Source organism: Salmo salar, chromosome 01, assembly GCF_965601325.2.
Source record: "Salmo salar chromosome 01, fSalSal1, whole genome shotgun sequence".
Classification (NCBI taxonomy): Eukaryota; Metazoa; Chordata; class Actinopteri; order Salmoniformes; family Salmonidae; genus Salmo; species Salmo salar.
In genome coordinates, this window is record NC_138291.1 from 156796806 (window position 1) to 156817325 (window position 20520).

A 20520-nucleotide genomic window follows, 5' to 3' on the forward strand; every position below is an offset into this window, starting at 1 on the left:
GGGGCTGAAGGGGGTATTCGCTCAGGGTGCCATACAAGCTAGAAACGCCACATACACTTGAAACAAATAGGCAAACCGAAAACTGCAGACAAAAACAAGTGTGCACATCTTAAACACAAACCAGATTTATTAGGGGTGAGGCATTGTCCTGAGTCCAAAGGCTCACCAAATATATGTTGTTTTAAGATTAAACATGTTCTTATCGGATAATGGCGCCATCAACAGCAACGGATTTATATCCAGAGGTTATTATGGATGTGTAAGTATAGCCTACAGGCCTACTATAAGTAATGGTAGTGCAATTAGATATGCAAAGAATATTCAAAAAACGAACCCAATAGCTTGATTCTCAAGAGATAGCCTATGGATCAGGTTAGCCTACCCAAATACCAACCTGGACAGAGAGGAAGACGTGACATAGTAAACGGAAATCAGGGCCATTCAAATGAGTATGATATGTTACGTTTGGTATGTTATGTATTAATTTGTGGATGTCCATCATCCATTTCATATGATATGTTACAAATTACAATTCGTATGATATGTTACGAATTGCAATTTGTACATTATGTTATGAATTTGCAGTACCTATGATATGTTACAAATTCCAATTTGTTGTGGCTAACATGAGCTAGGGGGCTAGGTGGCTAACGCTAATGTTAGCTAGATGGTTAACGTTAGCTAGGCTAGGAGTTAGGTTTAGGGGTTAAGCTTAGGTTAAGGTTAGGAGTTAGGTAAGGGCAAGGGTTAGCTAACATGCAAAGTAGTTGCAAAGTAGATAAAAAGTAGTAGGTACTGTAGATTTGTATAACAAGATAAATTGGCAAAAATCTTTAAAAAAGAATCTTAACAGGACCATGGACCTTGTCACCTTTTTCATTGTTTTATTTTTATATAAAAACATAGTTTTTCTGTGTGTCAAATTCGATCAGCCCACACAACTAAAAAATGGTCCAGCCCATCTGACATTTCCCAGAATTGCCAGATGGTCAATCTGCCCCTGCCTAATCCCTGCCTACATGTGAATATCTACCTCAAATACTCCAGTATCCCTGCATATTGTACACTTGGTACTGGCACTGACACTGTATATAGCTTCTTCTCTTATTTCTTACTTATTGTTCATTTGTGTGTGTTTTTTCTTCTTCTTAATTATAGTTTTTTATATTGAATACTGCACTGTTGTTGGGTACGGCCTGAGAGTTAAGCATTTCACTGTACTGAATTTATACATTAACTATTTGTGAAATAAAAGCCGGACACAGGGTTTCAATGTCAATTGAATTCCTCATTTGCAGAATTAAGGCCAAAGTAAACATTGTGTGATGACCCACCAGGGATGCATCTAGAACCTGCGTGCTATTTAACTGGGTTGATGGTGAGGAGATTGGCTCGGATTGTTTTACAACGGGAATGTTCGCAGTAAGACGCGATACACCACGGGCCCTCTGCAGCACGCGCAGTAGCAGCCTCTGTTGAAGGGGGATGGGCAGCGTATAGCGTTTATCTCTCTCTCCCTCCGCCTTCACGACTGTGAGCATCAATTCCATGAAGCAGCAGACTACAAAATAGGGCTAGGATAGGAATGAAAGGCCAAAGTCCATAGATGTGTAAATGAAAATTGACATTAATTTGTAGGCTGCCTACACCCCTAAACGAAATGAGAGGGATCACGTGATTCTAGTTGCATTACCTGCCCTTAAAAATAATAAATTTTAAAATAATTGAGAATGCTTAGTATCATAGCCTATATTTTTATCATTCAACCAAATAATTTCTTTTTTCAGCAGCATTCTGCAACATAAAACCATCTCTTTGCTCTCTTTTTTATCACCACTATAGTGAATCAGTGGTATTGCAGGGGCTAGGGTACTGTCTGTGCGGAGTCTCATCTGTGCTTCATACAGTATGAAAATGTATGCACTCACTACTCTAAGTCGCTCTGTATAAGAGCATCTGCTAAATGACTAAAATGTAAAATGTAATACAGTGGACGTTTATGTTTTACTTTTATATGGATTAGACAAGAAGGATGTCACACATCTTGCTCTCACTTCTATCATGTCTTGATCTTTTACTTGTTGGAAATACTTAGCCTAAAACATGCATTTCAGTATTATCACAATGGCCCTGTCTTACATTCTAGCCTTTCTGTCAGACTGAGGTCCACAGGGTGTGATATGAGGCTTGTGTAGGTAGCTTGACAGTACAGGGGCTGTGAGAAGAGACTAGCCTGACAGTGCAGAGGAGGAAACCAGGAGTAGTGTGATCATGACTGTAAATCCAGTGTGACACATGCCAGATAGAGACACAGTAGCCAAACTGACCCAAGCGACTGCATCCTACCCAGTGACTCATAGTATTTCTCCCACTTCATTGTCCCTGCTGCTTGAGTGGGTGGTTTTAATAGTCTGCAGTGGACATCACTCAATTTGTTAATAAAATGGTTCAAAAGCACCCCACATCCCCATGTGGGCTGTGACTGCTGCTAAGATCTTGCGGCTCCATCCTTCCAAATCTACAGCAGAACGTGAGAAGCCTGGGTTTTCCGAGGCTTGCTAGATGTGATTCCAAAGTTAGTCAGAAGGACAGAGAGGTGACCATGCAGGGAGAGGAGAGGGATGGAAGGAGGGACGGAGGATGCTCACCACCATGTAGGACTTCAGGGTTGACCAGGCTCTGCAGTATAGGGAGAGAGGGAGTTACTGTACATCTCATTACCCCAGCCCAAGCACTCATCAGCTGCACAGCCCAGGCCAACACCAGGAGACACACACACACACACACACACACACACACACACACACACACACACACACACACACACACACACACACACACACACACACACACACACACACACACACACACACACACACACACACACACTTGCTGAGTTCATTGTGTGACGCGGTGCCCTCAGCCTGCCACTCTACACAGACAGACCCAACATTTAATATATTTTCTAATGACTTTCTAGACACAGACCAGCCCTCTTTATATGCTAGATTAGAATAGTCATGATTATGACCATTAATAATTACATCCCATTCTCCTTGATTAAGAAGCAGTGCTGCTGTGTCAGCACTGGCAGGGACTCTTCCTCCTTCCTCCCACTCAACTCTCCAGCAGACCACACTGACACACAGCAAAGACATACTTGTATTTAGATTTGAGATTCCTCTGCAGCGAAATGCACCATACTAATTAAATATATTATCATACTTAACATAGAAACATCAAAATGTACCAGAGACCATCAAGAGGCTTGCTGTAGCAGGGCCAAGTAGCATCGGCCAATACTGCCATTCCTGCGGAAGAAAGAGAGGAACAACATCACAGAATGCAGATTAGGCTGCCAGTGGGAGAGATGGATAATGACAGAAGGAAGAGGAGGAGAGCGAGTGATGGAGGAGAAGTGATGTAGAAAGTAGTATTATTGCTTTATGGGAAGGGATTTAATCTAGATGGTGATGTGCAGAGTCATTAAACCCTCATACCTCAGACCTCATGAGATTGCAGAGCTCCTTCACCTATCACAGCCCCCCTCCCCTCACTCAGACACCAGACACTTATGCATGTACATATTCCGCTCAGACTTCAGACAGAGAGAGAGAAACCTTTTAACTGATCTTGCCAGGACATAGCAGCCTGCGGCATTGCAATGCATCACTTGCTTCTCCATTTACATTTTTTACTGCCAGCCATTTTCAGCACTAGACTAGGCATTTTGTAAATTGCTTTAACGTTGCACTTGACTGCAGTCAGTAGATACAGCTTTCAAATAAGGAGGAAAATGAACTCAAACATAGAGGGAAATGTATCTGCAGGTGGATTTATCATGTATTTGTTTTGTACTAAAACCTCCCCCGGGCTAGATCGAATAGGCTTGCATGTTGCTCAACCCTGCTCTAGTCTATCATTACATTGTGTTGTAGGAAAATGAAGAAATAGATGGAATATAACTCCGACACCAGGATAGATTGTTGTGGCAGACAAATACTTTACCTTAACATACTAAGAATACAATATTTATGTAAGGGATTGTTCATGGTCTTCATCTTGTCTGTGTTCGTTAGAATCAGACGTCTATTATTTTTCCTCTCACAATACCTTGTCCCTTTAACACTGGGTGTGGCTACAACAAAGAGTCACACTCACATCCATCCATTTCCTGCTCTGAGAGAGTGGTCATGACCGGCAGCCAGCCTCTGACAACACAACCTTTGACCCAGTCTGGGATGGGGATGAGAGTAGTCGGTGCTTGCTTGTTATTCCTGTTCAGTTCTCCTGAGATGTCTCTCAGCTGATCTGGAATCTGTTTTGCGGTGACGCTGTGAGAGACAAGAGGTTGCGTAACGGCAGGCTGGCCTCACAGAGCTGACTGAGGTACTGTCGACTCATGGCTGCCTGTGATTGGCTAAGTCTGTGGAAGGGCACTCTGAGACACTCTGCTCCTTCTGTTACTGAGGATCATACCAGGGAGAGCAGTAGTCAATATCTACATCTGAGAATCCATTCTCCTCTGTTTTTTATTTGTGTCGTATCCACACTATTACATACATGTTAGAACTGTGTTTAGTATTCTTAAAGGATACCCTAGGATAGGGGGCGCCACAGCGCATTTTGAAAAAAAATCGTTCCCATTTTCAACGGCCTACTAATCAAACTCAGAAGCTAGGGCATGCATATACTTATTATATATGGATAGAAAACACCCTAAAGTTTCTAAAACTGTTTGAATGGTGTCTGTGAGTATAACAGAACTCAAATGGCAGTCAAAACCCCGAGACCGATTGAAACAGGAAGTGGAATTCAGAATTGTGGACTCGACTTCTCATCTTTCCCTATAAATCACACCGTTAACCATGGTTCAGTGAGCACTTCCTATTGCTTCCACTAGATGTCGCCAGTCTTTTCACAGTGGTTTGAGCCTTATACAGTCGAAACTCAGTGAATGAGACGCGTTGGAAATTGGTCACAGGGGATGGGCCATCACCATTATGACGCCGGCGGCCATGTCTACCCCCACCTTTGGAAACGGTTTTAAAGGCAATGAAATCATCCCCCTCGAATCTTATTGGCTCTCTTGGTGTTACAGGCCCTGAAGATTAATGTTTTACAACGTTTGACATGTTTGAACGAACCTACAGGCGGGAGAATCTCATTTTATCCGCAACTTCAGCCCTGCGCTTGGAGAGAGCCATAGGACGCGCTACCAACAGCAGGCTAATGGAACATGAAGTATGGACTTTTTGACCGAAAATACATCTGTTGTGGACCTGGGATGCTTTCTGATGAAGACAACTAAAGGTAGGCGATTATTGACAATATTATACAAGATGAGATGTGACATGCGATTGTTTCCAAGATGGCGCCGAGCTCTGTATATTAGCTCATTTTCTGAGTATCGCATCTCCTTTTATCGCAAAGTGTGATTACCCAGTAAAGTTAATTTAAAATCTGGTATGACAGGTGTTCTCAAGAGATATTCATCTATAAATGTTAGATTGACAATATAAATTAAAAAAATCGTTATCGGATAGTAATTTAGGGAATTGTAGCATTGTTTACCGGGACGCATTTGAGGGGAAATTATTTAGTCAACGTCAGACGCCGATGTAAAATGCTGTTTTTATATATAAATATGACCTTTATTGAACAAAAGAATGCATGCATTGTATAACATGATGTCCTAGGGGTGCCATCTGATGAAGTTTGTAAAAGGTTAGTGCTGCATTTAGCTGTTTTTTGATTATATGTGATGCAAGTGGTTGGTCGGAAAATGGCTATGAAGCTGCTTTTTACGATGGACTCATCTAACATAATCTAATGATTTGCTTTTCCTGTAAAACCTTTTTGAAATCGGACGACGTGGGTCGATTCAGGAGAGGTGTATCTATAAAAAAAATATATATATATTAATTTTTTTAAATTTAAATTATGATTTTTTTTTAATGCTAATTGGCGATATGATTTTTCGCTGGATTTTGATCCCGCTGACGGGATGAGACGCTGGAGTATGAACAGTGCATAATTAAACCAAATATGACTATTTTACCAAATGTGTCTATTCTCTTCTTGTCTTTTCAAGAGCCATCCGAAATGTCAGAGAGGACCAAATCAGTCAAGATCCTACTCTTTTTAACTGAGATAATTAGGAGTGAATGTACCTCCTGCTGTGTGCCCTCCAGGACTAGAGTATGGTTCTGATGATGAGAGGGAGATGGGAGGGCTGTGTCCTGCTAAAATGGCCGCGTTTCTCTTTAAGAGCAGGGTAGTTACATTCCCTGGGGACTAATGCTGATATCCAGAGAAAATGGGTCAGGCAATCGTAGGCGCCAACCCCCAAGGGAGAATAGGAAGGTAAAGAGGGAAAGTCTCAGTGTTGAGTAGCGAAAGCTGTGTGTTTGTTGGGGTCAATGTTGAGGATTCTACAGGAGTGGATGACATAATGCACAACCATGACAAAACCAATACACATCAATGACACAACATACAGCCAGCCAGCCTCTCAGTGAGACTCATTTTTCCTGTGTGGATAAAAGGCTTATCCTGTGCTAAGCACACTTATGACCTACAATAAAGGCAGAGAAATAACATGCAATCCCTCAGTCTGTCTATGAATGATTATACTGCTTGAATTTACTATACTGCTTAGAAGCAATAGCATACTATGTTTTACCACAATTATATCTATTTTGATGGGGGTTAATGTTTCATACCAAAACATATGGAAGTGGAAAAGATAGTGGTCTGATATTCTGTTAGTTTTGTTACGCTGTGTTGGTTATCTGTATGAAGAGTGTGTTGAGTGACTCCTGCTGGAGCCTACCATTATGGTATGGGTTGATGCTAATGCTAGCCTAGAAGTGTGGTATGGGTTGATGTTAATGTTATTGTTGATGCTAATGCTAGGCTGCTAAAGTGACAGCTGTGGAGTATGCTGTGAACACAGAGTACTGCCTTCCTGTGTGAGGTGAATGGTTGGGGAACATCTGTGTGTGTCTAACCCATTCCAATTCTCTCTGCTCTACTTTGGAAGACAAAAGTCAGTATTAAGATTCAGGTGAGGGTTATGTATCCCCCTAATTTGAACAACTCTGAGATGTCAAATTGATTTCGTATTTACAGTGACACACGGATCAGGCTGAGGACAGCTATGCCTGATTCACCTAGAAAGAGCTCTGGTTCCAACCCATCCCACAATGGACAATTGCTTACAGACTGGCCTCAAAAGTGACATCTAGTACACAGATTCCCCTAAAAAGTGACATCTAGTACACAGATTCCCCTAAAAAGTGACATCTAGTACACAGATTCCCCTAAATTGTCTGGCTTACAGACTGACACAAACACTGAGAATTTTTTTAATATATTTTTTAATTTAACCTTTATTTAATTAACCAAGTCAGTTAAGAACAAATTCATATTTACAATGACAGCCTAGGAACAGTGGGTTAACTGCCTTGTTCAGGGGCAGAACGCTTGCATACTGTATTACTCTACCATTTATGTTTGGTAGAATATGACCAGGCCTATCTGAAGGAGACTCCTGCGTGTGGCTGAATGAGACGGTGAGCCTCTCGACTCTGCTAGTTGACACAGCTGCTCCCCTGTGTTTGTTCAGGTTCCTTCCCTCCTCTTAGTCTGCCTGCTACGGGACTGCATTGTTATGCCACACAGGGGTCAAGGAAGAGCCAGAACAATCCCAGAACAGCCTCCACTTCCACTTCCTCCTATGTGCTTTGTTCATCTTGATGTTTGTCTTTTGGCTATCCCTCAGTCTCTTTGTCATTTACATACACATACCTCAGCCCAGGAGAAGCGAGTCAGAGAGAGGATGCATGTATATGCCCCATGCCCTTGAAAAAACAGCCATTTTGGTTCTAACTTTTATGTCTATGTGCAGTCATGTGGACTGGCAGTTTGTGTTTCTGTATGAGGGAAAGAGGGGGGGAAGATAGGAGGGCAAAGAGAACCACACAGGACAGAGGAAATGGGAAAGTGAGAGAAGGATATCCCTTGTGCTCCTACAGTTCTGTCATCCTGTTTGCTGACAGTTTCTTGTGACAGCCTAGAAAGAGCTGGAAATAGACAAGAGCTGAATCAAGGATTCACTCTGGATTCACTCTCTGCCATTCCCCACAAAGATTGCAAGATTAGACTCTTTCCCTACCGAGGTCACATCATGATGACATCAGTGCATCTATGGGTGGAGTGCTGTATTATGTACAGACCTAAACCCCTGGCTTTGAGTGGTCTGTGCTTTAAGCGATAGTCCACCAAAATGACCTTGTCCTTTGATTGTGTACAGGGTATAAGGAAACCAATATGTCATGTAGTAAATTGGGTGAGCTATCCCTTTAGTTATCATGTGAATGTTGTCCTTACAAATGACTATCGGCAGCAATTACCCAACAAATCCCCCTCATTCTCTGAATAGCCCTGTTGTCTCCACGTTGCATATTCACACACACAGCCTGTTTAATCTGTGATAATCCATCTGTATCTCTTTGTATGCCCAGATGTTGGGCACTACTGCGCCAAAGGGCTTAGCGGTTTTTATATGGTGATACCGCAAAATGTTAGAGAGTGATCCTAAATGGATTTATCCCAATACTGCAGCCAGATGGCCAACAACGGTGATCAGGCTAATAATGGCTCTGCCACACACACATGGCCCTGCCTTGGCCTGATCCACAGATGACCAATGGGGTGACTTTATTCATACTGCAGCAGAGAAGAACTAGAGCCAACCAAAAATAATTGATTTGTAAGTTCAGAGAATGAATTTTGCATCTAGCAAAAATGTTTCTTCTTTATTGGATAATACATTTGATTCGTTATTTACCTGTAATGGAGTCAAAATAGATTCAGTCCATTCTGGAATGGAATTGCATGAGAAGGCAATAGACGAGCTGTATTTCATCATGCATTTTGACTCATTGGTGGAGGCAGACCTCCATTTTGCTAGCTACAGTGTAAGATAGAGTAGACATGATGCTTTCAGAGACCTTCCCTCCAGTGACAGCATTTAATACAGAGGCAGTGATCTGAGTAGCATTGTGGATATGCTAGTCTCTTGTGGCTTTTAGCTCCATGTCAAATTACTTCTTTATCTGATACTGTGGGTACCTTTGTGTACCACTAAAAGCATTTGGCACATAACATAAATATTAAAGAAAATGGTGTCCAATACAGTGCCTTTAGAAAGTATTCATACCCCTTCACTTATTCAATTTTTTTGTGTTACAGCCTGAATTCCAAATGGATAATTTTTTAAAATACATTCTCACCCATCTACACAGAATAACCCATGATGACAAAGTGAAAACACGTTTTTAGAAATGTGTGCAAATTTATTGGAAATGGAATACAGAAATATCTCATTTACATAAGTATTCACACCCCTTTGGTATGGCACTCTAAACTGAGTTTAGGTGCATCCAATTTCCTTTGATCATCCTTGACGTCACTACAACTTGATTGGAGTCCAGTTGTGGCCAATTCAAATGTTTGGACGTGATTTAGAAAGAAACACACCTGTCTATATAAGGTCCAGTTGACAGTGCATGTCAGAGCAGAAACTATACCATGAAATCCAAAGAACTGTCCTTAGATCTCTGAGATAGAATTGTTATGAGACATATATCTGGGGAAGAGAATAAAACTATTTCTAGAGTGTTGAAAGTTTCCAAGAGCACATTGGTCTCCATCATTGGGAAATTTAAGCTAGAATTGGCCATCCGACCAAACTGGGCAACCAGGCAAGAAGGACCTTGGTCAAGTGACCACTCAGACAGAACTACAGAGTTCCTTGGCTGAGATGGGAGAACCTGCCAGAAGGACAACAGTCTCTACAGCACTTCACCAATCTGGGCTTTATGGGAGAGTGGCCAGACGGAAGCCACTCCTAAAGGAAAAGGCAATTGTTAGCGCCTAGATTTAGCGAAAAGGTACGTGGAAAAACTCAGAGCATAAGGCAAAAGATGCTCTGGTCTGATGAGACAAAAATGTAACTCCTAGGCCTGAACGCAAAGAGCTATGTCTGTAGAAAAATCGGGCACAGCTCATAACCTGCCTAACACTATCCTTACCGTGAAGCTTGGTGATGGCAGCATCATGCTATGGGGATGCTTTTCAGCAGCAGGGACTGGGAGAGTGGTAAGGATAGAGGGAACAATGAATTGAGCCAAATACAGGCAAATCCTTGATGATAACCTGCTTCAGAGTGCAATCGACCTTAGACTGGGGCAAAGATTTACATTCCAAAAGGACAATGACCCCAAGCATACAGTCACAGCATACAGCCAAAGCAATGTTATAATGACGTCAGTATAGGAATGTCAAAGTCCTTGAGTGGCACAGCCAAAGCCCAGACTTGAATCCCATTGAACATCTGTGGAAAGACTTGAAGATTGCTGTTCACCGCCGCTCTCCATCTAATTTAACAGAGCTTGAGAAAATCTGCAAGGAAGAATGGAAGAAAATCCCAAATCCAGATGTGCAAAGCTGATACAGACATATCCAAGACAACTCAAAGCTGGAATCACTGCCAAAGGTGCTCCTACAAAGTATTGACTCAGGGTTGTGAATACTTATGTAAATAAGACATTTCTGTATTTAATTTTCAATAAATTTGCAAAAATTTCTAAAAACATGTTTTAACTTTGTCATTAAGGGGTATTGTGTGTCGGTGGGTGAGAATTTTTTTTATAAATTTTGAATTCAGGCTGTAATGCAACAAATGTGGAATAAGTCAAGGGGTCTGAATACTTTCTGAAGGCACTATACATAACTATAGGTATGGACCTAGCACAACAGACAATGTAGGTGCTTACGTTTGTCCTATTTCAAACATGTACAACTGTGTATTATACATGAATTTGAATTTAGCTTTTTGCAAATCCCATTCCCCCTGAGACACCCTTGGAGAGTGTGGTCACGGATCATCCATTATTGACGGCAACCCTGGAACATTTAGGGTTAAATGCCTTCCTCAAGGGAAAATCGACAGATTTTTTAACTAGTCGGCTCGGGGATTTGAACCAGCGACCTTTTGGGTTCTGGTCCAATGTTCTTAACTGCTAGACTACCTGCCGAATTCTACTCACAGTCATACCCAGAGTCACAGACACATGAACTCTAACAAATAGAGCGTATACCCTCAGTATGAGCCATATGTTCACAATGATGTGAGTATTTCATTACGGTCGGCAATGCATGCATGACTAAACACACACACTCACACATGAACACACAACCCATTCACTTAACATAGAACAGAACCCTTGCCAGCATGCTGATGTATTCTTAAAGTGGTCCGATGACCAGCAATTATACATGACAGCTATGAGACAGGCGGTCAAGAGCATATAGTAGCAATGCGGTCCAATAGAACCATGTATAAGGTTCAGTGTGCTCTGTGGCTGATCTGGGAGTGGAGCTCACTGCAGGGATGTATTATTCACCTGGCCCTACTGACATTCTCAACATATTCTCACTCGTCACTTATCTCACAAGCGTGTGTGTGTGTGTGTATCTGTTTGTGAGCATGGGGCTCTCTGGGCACACAGCCTGACTTAGGTGTGTTTGGCACAGCAGGATGCTGATAGATTCCTGACAGGGTTAGGGCTTGGGAGCAAGCAAAGGGCTGTGTTAGATGTCATGAAGTTGGTGCAGGGAAACGTGTATGTGTGTGTGTATACGTGTGTGAGTCCTCCATAGAGGAATGACTCTTCTCACAGCCTTGTTCCCAGATGCGAGTGTGAGAGTGTTTTTTTTTGTCTCCTGTGCTCCACTGTCACTCATCACTATGGAAACAGTCTGCTTCCTGTCAAGGAAATTAAATCAGACAGAGAAAATGACTGTATATTATGAACCTGTACTGTACACTCAAATCTATATGCTAGGGGTTTTGACATTGAAAGTAACAGAAATAGAATTGTATCAATTGAAATTGGACAGATGCACACACAGTGAAGAAGCATGTGAAGAAAAGAATGTTCTGACCTGTGCTTCTCCTCGTTCACAGAGATTATGAATGATGTCATCAAGAAGGTGAAGAAGAAGGGGGAATGGAAGGTGAGAGTTTATTTTTGCAGTCCACCTTGTGTTCCTTTCTTTTCTTACACTTAGCAACAAATGGGTGTGATCATTCTGTGGTCCTTGCAGTGTACTCTCAAACTGGTGTGATTAGAACGTCCAGTTTCGATTGACGCAACAGTCAGCGTTTGAGCTGGTCCCACAGTTGTTTAATTGAAACATTTTGCACAAACACAGTCCTTACAAAGTTGTCCTGAATGTGACCAGTTTATTTTTGGATCCAATGTTTAGATATTCACAAAAGTACAGTGGGTCCTCATTTAAAAGTTGCGTCATACAGCTTGTGGGATGCTGCGCAATGTTATGGCATGTTGGAGTGCATGACGTATTTTATTTTCCTGTCAGACATTACCGTTGATGCTAGTTTGACCACCAGAGGGGGTCTTTGAGGGGGTCTTTATGAAGCGTGTTGGTCCTTGCTTACTTTTACAAATAATCCTACAGAGGTCCATGCAGGCCAGATGTTTTGATTGCTAAACCCTATCTGAAAGGTTAATGAACCTAGTTTTGCCAAGCAACACAAAATATTTTACAGATGGTCTCTGAGTGAAACGGTGCTGAAATAGTTGACCACACTCCGGCTATTGCTTCAAATCCTATAACAATTGGATGACTTTGGGTGTTTCAGTATGCAACAATTTCATGCCATCAATTGCATTAGCCTACTTTATTCCAATATGTGTCCTTCAGTGATATTTATTCCCATAGTAATTCATTATGGGTCCATCCAGATGTGGTTAGAAAACAGTGCATGTGGTGGGCTATGCAAAGAGATGGGTGAAGTGAAATGCTGCGCAAACACTCATTAAATGTAAAGTCCCTAAACTCGGCAAGAGTCTATTGTCCTGCTAAACCATTTACACCTGGCCCACAGCCTTGAGTACTTACAGTACGGTGCACTTTCACTCCATTCTCCGCATGACTGCCACCAGATGCTTCTTTCTATTCGGTAACATTCCACGGGTAAGTGTAATAAAAAACAGCTCTGGAAAACAAACCTTTTTGGGGGTTTTATTTGTCTGCTTAGTAGCCGAGGCTTTATGGCTTTGCCATCAACTTGTTAGTTTAGCAGACATCACTTGCGTATATTCAGTAAACCATATATTACGACTATAACATAAGTTTCTTACTACAACTGTTAGAATAAAAACCTTAGTGTAAGTAACAGCTACAGAGGAAGAGCAATTCTTACACTATTGTTCTAAATTTAGTCACCCTTATTCTGTTCACTCAAATTCAATTGTAATACATTTTGTCACTCCTGTTCAACAACTCCAAATCACTTTTGCATGTGCTTCAAAGGGATAACTTGAACTAACCCAAAGGAAAATGTGATTATTTATTAGCCTAGTGTATATAAGTATTTTAGGCATATCATGTGAATTAGGCCTCATGTAAAATCATTGTCAAAGTGCAAGAGATACTGTTGCATGACAAACAGGGGCTGTTAGATTACAATATAATTGTTCTGCCCGTTTGGAACAGTGTAAACACTAAATAAATAAGTAAACAGAGAGTGTTCTAATGAAAAAAAGTAAAGCCTTTAATACAGCATAGAAAAGTTCTAAAACAGACAGATTTGTGAAGTGGCTTTCTGACACTTTGCATTGCGTGAGGCTTGGTGATCACAGAATCAGTAGGATAAACAAACACTCACATAGGCAACAGAAGCAGGAACAGATGCATAGGGAGGGCTGAGTGACTCACTCATTTCTGGCTTTTGTTCATATTATAATGTAGGGTTAAAGACACATTCTTTCTGATTGTCTTTAGCATATGCAGTCTCTCCTCTTGCTACATCACATTTGAATTATGTGATTATATGTATATATACACTGCTCAAAAAAATAAAGGGAACACTTAAACACATCCTAGATCTGAATGAAAGAAATAATCGTATTAAATACTTTTCTCTTTACATAGTTGAATGTGCTGACAACAAAGTCATACAAAAATAATCAATGGAAATCCAATTTATCAACCCATGGAGGTCTGGATTTGGAGTCACACACAAAATTAAAGTGGAAAACCACACTACAGGCTGATCCAACTTTGATGTAATGTCCTTAAAACAAGTCAAAATGAGGCTCCGTAGTGTGTGTGGCCTCCACGTGCCTGTATGACCTCCCTACAATGCCTGGGCATGTTCCTGATGAGGTGGCGGATGGTCTCCTGAGGGATCTCCTCCCAGACCTGGACTAAAGCACCCGCCAACTCCTGGACAGTCTGTGGTGCAACGTGGCATTGGTGGATGGAGTGAGACATGTCCCAGATGTGCTCAATTGGATTCAGGTCTGGGGAACGGGCGGGCCAGTCCATAGCATCAATGCCTTCCTCTTGCAGGAACCGCTGACACACTCCAGCCGAGCTGGACCCAAGGAAATAAATAAATATCCAAAAACACCCCTAAGCTAGACTAGCCTGCTTTAACAAGTAGTTAACTAACCAAAAATACAGTGGGTGGTCCACCCAGTTGTAACTAGGGTATTTAGACAAAGTTTACCTACGGGTAGTGTATGCCCATGGGCGACTTGTCTTGGTAGCCCCTTTTCCCACCAACAAACAGTCATGAAGCACAACAATACATACTCACATAATTCCAGACAAATGTGACGTGTAGCAAAACAAAAATAAAAAAATAAAAAAATAAATAAAAGAGCTCAATCCAAAGAGGGAGCTCCAGAGAAAACAACTGGCTGGGGTTTTTAAACCAAGGGAAAGGGGATGTGATTGGGTAAGGGAAAAATAGCAGGTGTCTTCTGATTGGTGACTGATTGGCGACACCTGTGAATAGGGGAGAAGGAAAGAAAATACACACACAGGATACACACACAGGATACCTGTATCTGTGACAGTAACGAATCGGCTCTCGGAACTGTTAAGAGGCGGCTTCTATCTTCAATATAATCATTAATTCAGAAGGTTTGACCCATAGGATTTAGGCCTGCAGTAGATTAAATTAGATTACCAGGTTCATTTTTCATTAGGTTATAATGATCCATGCCTTCTGGGAATGTTATAAAGTCCAAAAGTTGGTGGTGGCGTTAGAAAGTTGGCTGTCAGAAGTATTACAATGGAAATACATTTTTTTATCCATCTGTCTGCATATTTCAAGACATGACATGTAAGGGTGCAGTGAGATACCCTATGGGTTGGACAATACTTTTGTAGTCAATCAACTTGAAAAAACGTATACTTAAAAACTGAAAATCAACCAATGTCAGCCTTTAAATGCTTTATTATCCAAGTGTTGAAAATGCGTGGGCGACGGAGAGAAACAAAATGGTGCATTTTGAGGCCTTGTACCCTGTGTAGCTCAGTTGGTAGAACATGGTGCTTCCAATGCCAGGGTTGTTGGTTTGAATCCCATGGGGGACCAGTATGAAGATGTATCCCAGAATGGGGTGTTACACACTGATCTGTAGCCACAGCCTTTTTTTCACAAATATGCGGGTCATATTTTACCATTTCATAAACCATGTCACGGGCTGTATTAAACTACTTGGGCTGCAAACTTGTTTGGTAACCAACAACCTGGTAATTTGATGAGTATGGTTTAAGATGGCACTGGAAGACAGGAAAGGGGCTCCTGGATAGCTACTTCAGGACATGTCTTTCAGAAGTAGTCACATTGGCCTAATGTAGGAATGAATTTAGATCAATGTCTTTTTCTGGTGCTCCTGAATACTGTTTGGTCAGGTGCTTCTAACTTTTAAACGTTGGGTGCACCAGTGCTACCAATGTTAAAAGTCAACATGGTTAGAGAGCCCTAACTTTGTTTTCTGAAACCTCTGACTAACTCTTTCGTGTATCTCACTCTCCCTGGTTTCTCATTGGTTTCTCTTCCTGGTCTCAGGCGCTGATTGTGGACCAGCTGAGCATGAGGATGCTGTCCTCCTGCTGCAAGATGACAGACATCATGTCAGATGGCATCACCAGTAAGTACTCTGCTCTGTTTTTGAACCTCTTCAGCCTTCATTGTTATACTGCACTGCAGCAAAGGTACTGTATATAATGACGAAATGGTCTTGTCTCCGCCTTAATGGGAGTTGTTGTTCCAAAGGCCGGAAGACAGGCAGTCTGCTTATCGGTCTACTTATTGTGGACAGATTATGATGAGATTGAACCCTCTTGCTTCGCCTCTTCATCTCTGACTGTAGCTACCATTTGGTAAACATGACTCAGCCATCAGCAAACATGATATAACCACATCTCTCCCTTCTGTTTCTGTTTTCTCTCTCTCTCTCTAGTTGTGGAGGACATAAACAAGCGGCGAGAACCTCTTCCCACCCTAGAGGCCATTTACCTGATTACCCCCACGGACAAGGTACACACACACACACACACACACACACACACACACACACACACACACACACACACACACACACACACACACACACACACACACACACACAGACATCTCACTATCTTGTATCCTTCATTTTCCAGTCTGTGCAGACCCTGATTGGAGATTTCAAAGACCCCCATTCAGCCAAATACAAAGCAGCCCATGTCTTCTTCACTGACTGTGAGTAGATACCTGAGGAGCCTCTCCACTACACCTTGAGTGCTCTGCAGATTCACTACACAGGTCATTGAATGCAACCACAGACATTCATTGAATGCAACCACAGCCATTCATTGAATACTCTCACAGCCATTCATTCTTAGTGGAGAGGGCTGTGATGTTGGTAAAAGGGTTTCATGGAAGGAATAATGTGTAACCAAAGAGAACACTTTTTTTCACTGTTCAATTTATTACAAAACTGGAGTTGATCTAGACATCCAAAATAGAAAATGGCTCTGAATTTCACCAACATAATCCTATGAAACAAGAGTTTTCAATATACAGGCCCATGTTTTAATACAATGTAGTATATGCCATTAGCAGAGGATTTTATCCAAAGCCTCTAACAGATGTGTGTGCATACATTTTCATATGGGTGGCCCCAGCAGGAATCAAACTCACAATCCTGATGTTGCAAGTGACATGCTCTACCAAATGAGCCACACAGAACCAGCACTAAAACTCACATCAACCTCTCCCTGTTTCAGCCTGCCCGGACCCACTTTTCAACGAGTTAGTAAAGAGCCGTGCTTCCAAATCCATCAAGACCCTGACTGAGATCAACATCGCCTTCCTGCCCTACGAATCACAGGTACCAAACAGAGGGAGGGAGAGAAACAGAGGGAGGGAGAGAAACAGAGGGAGGGAGAGAAACAGAGGGAGGGAGAGAAACAGAGGGAGGGACAGAAACGGAGGGAGAGAGAAAAAGAGAGGGAGAGAGAGAGAGATGGAGGAAGATGAATCAATCCAGAAAGAGCTAAGCAGAGAAAATCTAATCAAATTGTATTTGTCACATGCTTCGTAAACAACAGGTGTAGACTAACAGTGAAATGTTCCCAACAATGCAGAATTAAATGGTAGAAAAAATACAACCGCAAGATACAGAGATCCTAGAATAGCCAGAGAGATCAATTGAGATGGAGAAAGGTAGGAGGGAGAGAGGATCAGAAAGAGATGGAGACAGATAGAAATAGGTATGGAGGGATATCAGTAAAGAGAATCAGATATATACTGCTCAAAATAATAAAGGGAACACTTAAACAATACAATGTAACTCCAAGTCAATCACACTTCTGTGAAATCAAACTGTCCACTTAGGAAGTAACACTGATTGACAATAAATTTCACATGCTGTTGTGCAAATGGAATAGACAACAGGTGGAAATTATAGGCAATTAGCCAGACACCCCCAATAAAGGAGTGGTTCTGCAGGTGGTAACCACAGACCACTTCTCAGTTCCTATGATCCTGGCTGATGTTTTGGTCATTTTTGAATGCTGGCGGTGCTTTCACTCTAGTGGTAGCATGAGACGGAGTCTACAACCCACACAAGTGGCTCAGGTAGTGCAGCTCATCCAGGATTGCACATCAATGCGAGCTGTGGCAAGAAGGTTTGCTGTGTGTGTCAGCGTAGTGTCCAGAGCATGGAGGCGCTACCAGGAGACAGGCCAGTACATCAGGAGACGTGGAGGAGGCCGTAGGAGGGCAACAACCCAGCAGCAGGACCGCTACCTCCGCCTTTGTGCAAGGAGGAGCAGGAGGAGCACTACCAGAGCCCTGCAAAATGACCTCCAGCAGGCCACAAATGTGCATGTGTCTGCTCAAACGGTCAGAAACAGACTCCATGAGGGTGGTATGAGGGCCCGACGTCCACAGGTGGGCGTTGTGCTTACAGCCCAACACCATGCAGGACGTTTGGCATTTGCCAGAGAACACCAAGATTTGCAAATTCGCCACTGGCGCCCTGTGCTCTTCACAGATGAAAGCGGGTTCACACTGAGCACATGTGACAGACGTGACAGTCTCGAGACGCCGTGGAGAACGTTCTGCTGCCTGCAACATCCTCCAGCATGACCGGTTTGGCGGTGGGTCAGTCATGGTGTGGGGTGGCATTTCTTTGTGGGGCCGCACAGCCCTCCATGTGCTCACCAGAGGTAGCCTGACTGCCATTAGGTACCGAGATGAGATCCTCAGACCCCTTGTGAGACCATATGCTGGTGCGGTTGGCCCTGGGTTCCTCCTAATACAAGACAATGCTAGACCTCATGTGGCTGGAGTGTGTCAGCAGTTCCTGCAAGAGGAAGGCATTGATGCTATGGACTGGCCCGCCCGTTCCCCATACCTGAATCCAATTGAGCACATCTGGGACATCATGTCTCGCTCCATCCACCAACGCTACGTTGCACCACAGACTGTCCAGGAGTTGGCGGATGCTTTAGTCCAGGTCTGGGAGGAGATCCCTCAGGAGACCATCCGTCACCTCATCAGGAGCATGCCCAGGTGTTGTAGGGAGGTCATACAGGCACGTAGAGGCCACACACACTACTGAGCCTCATTTTGACTTGTTTTAAGGACATTACATCAAAGTTGGATCAGCCTGTAGTGTGGTTTTCCACTTTAATTTGGAGTGTGACTCCAAATCCAGACCTCCATGGGTTGATAAATTGGATTTCCATTCATTATTTTTGTGTGATTTTGTTGTCAGCACATTCAGCTATACAAAGAAAAAAGTATTTAATAAGATTATTTCATTAATTCAGATCTAGGATGTGTTATTTTAGTGTTCCCTTTATTTTTTTGAGCAGTGTGTGTATATATATATATATATATATATATATATATATATATATATATATATATATATATATATAAATAGTAGTGATGGGGGGAAAAAATCATACAGTTACATATCGGGATATTATTTTTCATTATATGTCGTATCGTTTGTACAATATCACAATATTATTTTTGTGCTACTTGACTGTACCTGCACCAAAACTCCAGTATCTTCTATTTAAATAGAGAGACAATTTGTTTTCAGCACTTTTATTTCCATGACTGATTAAAAACTCATCTTCTCATGACTCTCTCTTGTCCCTTTGCAGCAGACATATGGTGAACAATATGTTTGGAACATCAAATCGCAATAAAATCACAGTATCGAATCGCAATTCATATAGAATAGTGAGAATGGTAATACATATCATATCGGCACCTAAGTATTGTGATAATATCGTATTATGAGGTCCCTGGCAATACCCAGCCCTAGGGTTGTTTACTGATAGACTGTTTACTGATAGACTGTTTACTGATAGACTGCTCCAGAACTACTCACAGCTCTCTGGCTGGCTGACGATGCTTTGCTCATCCTGTCTCGGATTATTATTTCAGAGCCATAGGTTTTTGCTCCTGGCGAAATGCTGCCTCATAAGCCTGTTTAAGGACCCCGCCTCATTGGCTCCCTCAGCCTCCACACACCATACAGCAGCCAATAGGAGTGGGGCAAGGAGAGGGACCCATATGTACAGCAGAAGGGTGGTCATGTGACCTTGGGCAGATGGGGCCGCAGGGGGGGGGGGGGGTTGTGTTCTATAGGAAGGGGAGAGGAGAAGGAGAGGTAAAGGAGGGGAAAGAGAAAAGTGGAGTGGAGGAGGGGAGAGAAGAGGAATGGTGAAGGAGAGGAGAGGGAAAGGACAGAAGAGAGGAGATGCAGTGAGAGAGACAGACAGTGAATGTGATGAAGGGTGGGGGAGGAGAGGAGAAGAGAGGACTGCAGCAGAGACAAAGGCAGGAAGGAAAGGCCACAGTCTAGGCACTGTCACTGAATATCAGCTCACACACATACAGAAGCTAGGAGGCCTGATTCTGCCCTCAGAAAGACCCAGAGCAGGCCAGTAGTACAAACAGGAAACCTAGATAGAAAATACTCTGTTGTTGCTATCAAATGATTACACCATCACAATCCTTAGAACGTAATATACGGTGTAACTGTGGATCTACATGGTATAGAACTAAGCCTTGTAGAAAAATTAGAACACCCACACACACATACATTTGACCTC

General features: G+C 42.4%; 1 protein-coding gene across 3 annotated transcripts in view; it reads left to right on the forward strand.

Annotated features, from left to right (window-relative positions):
• LOC106567272 (syntaxin-binding protein 1) overlaps positions 1–20520 on the forward strand; it is a 40071-nt gene that overhangs the window by 2644 nt on the left and 16907 nt on the right. For 2 of the 3 annotated variants that reach the window (XM_045691768.2, XM_045691766.2), the window contains exons 2-6: positions 12038–12087; positions 15965–16046; positions 16359–16435; positions 16561–16639; positions 17167–17270. In XM_045691768.2, coding sequence (XP_045547724.1) covers positions 12038–12087; positions 15965–16046; positions 16359–16435; positions 16561–16639; positions 17167–17270 — 392 coding nt within the window. Of the gene's footprint in view, positions 1–12037; positions 12088–14964; positions 15031–15964; positions 16047–16358; positions 16436–16560; positions 16640–17166; positions 17271–20520 lie in introns of those variants that run through there. The other variant, XM_082955414.1, reaches the window with a different exon arrangement.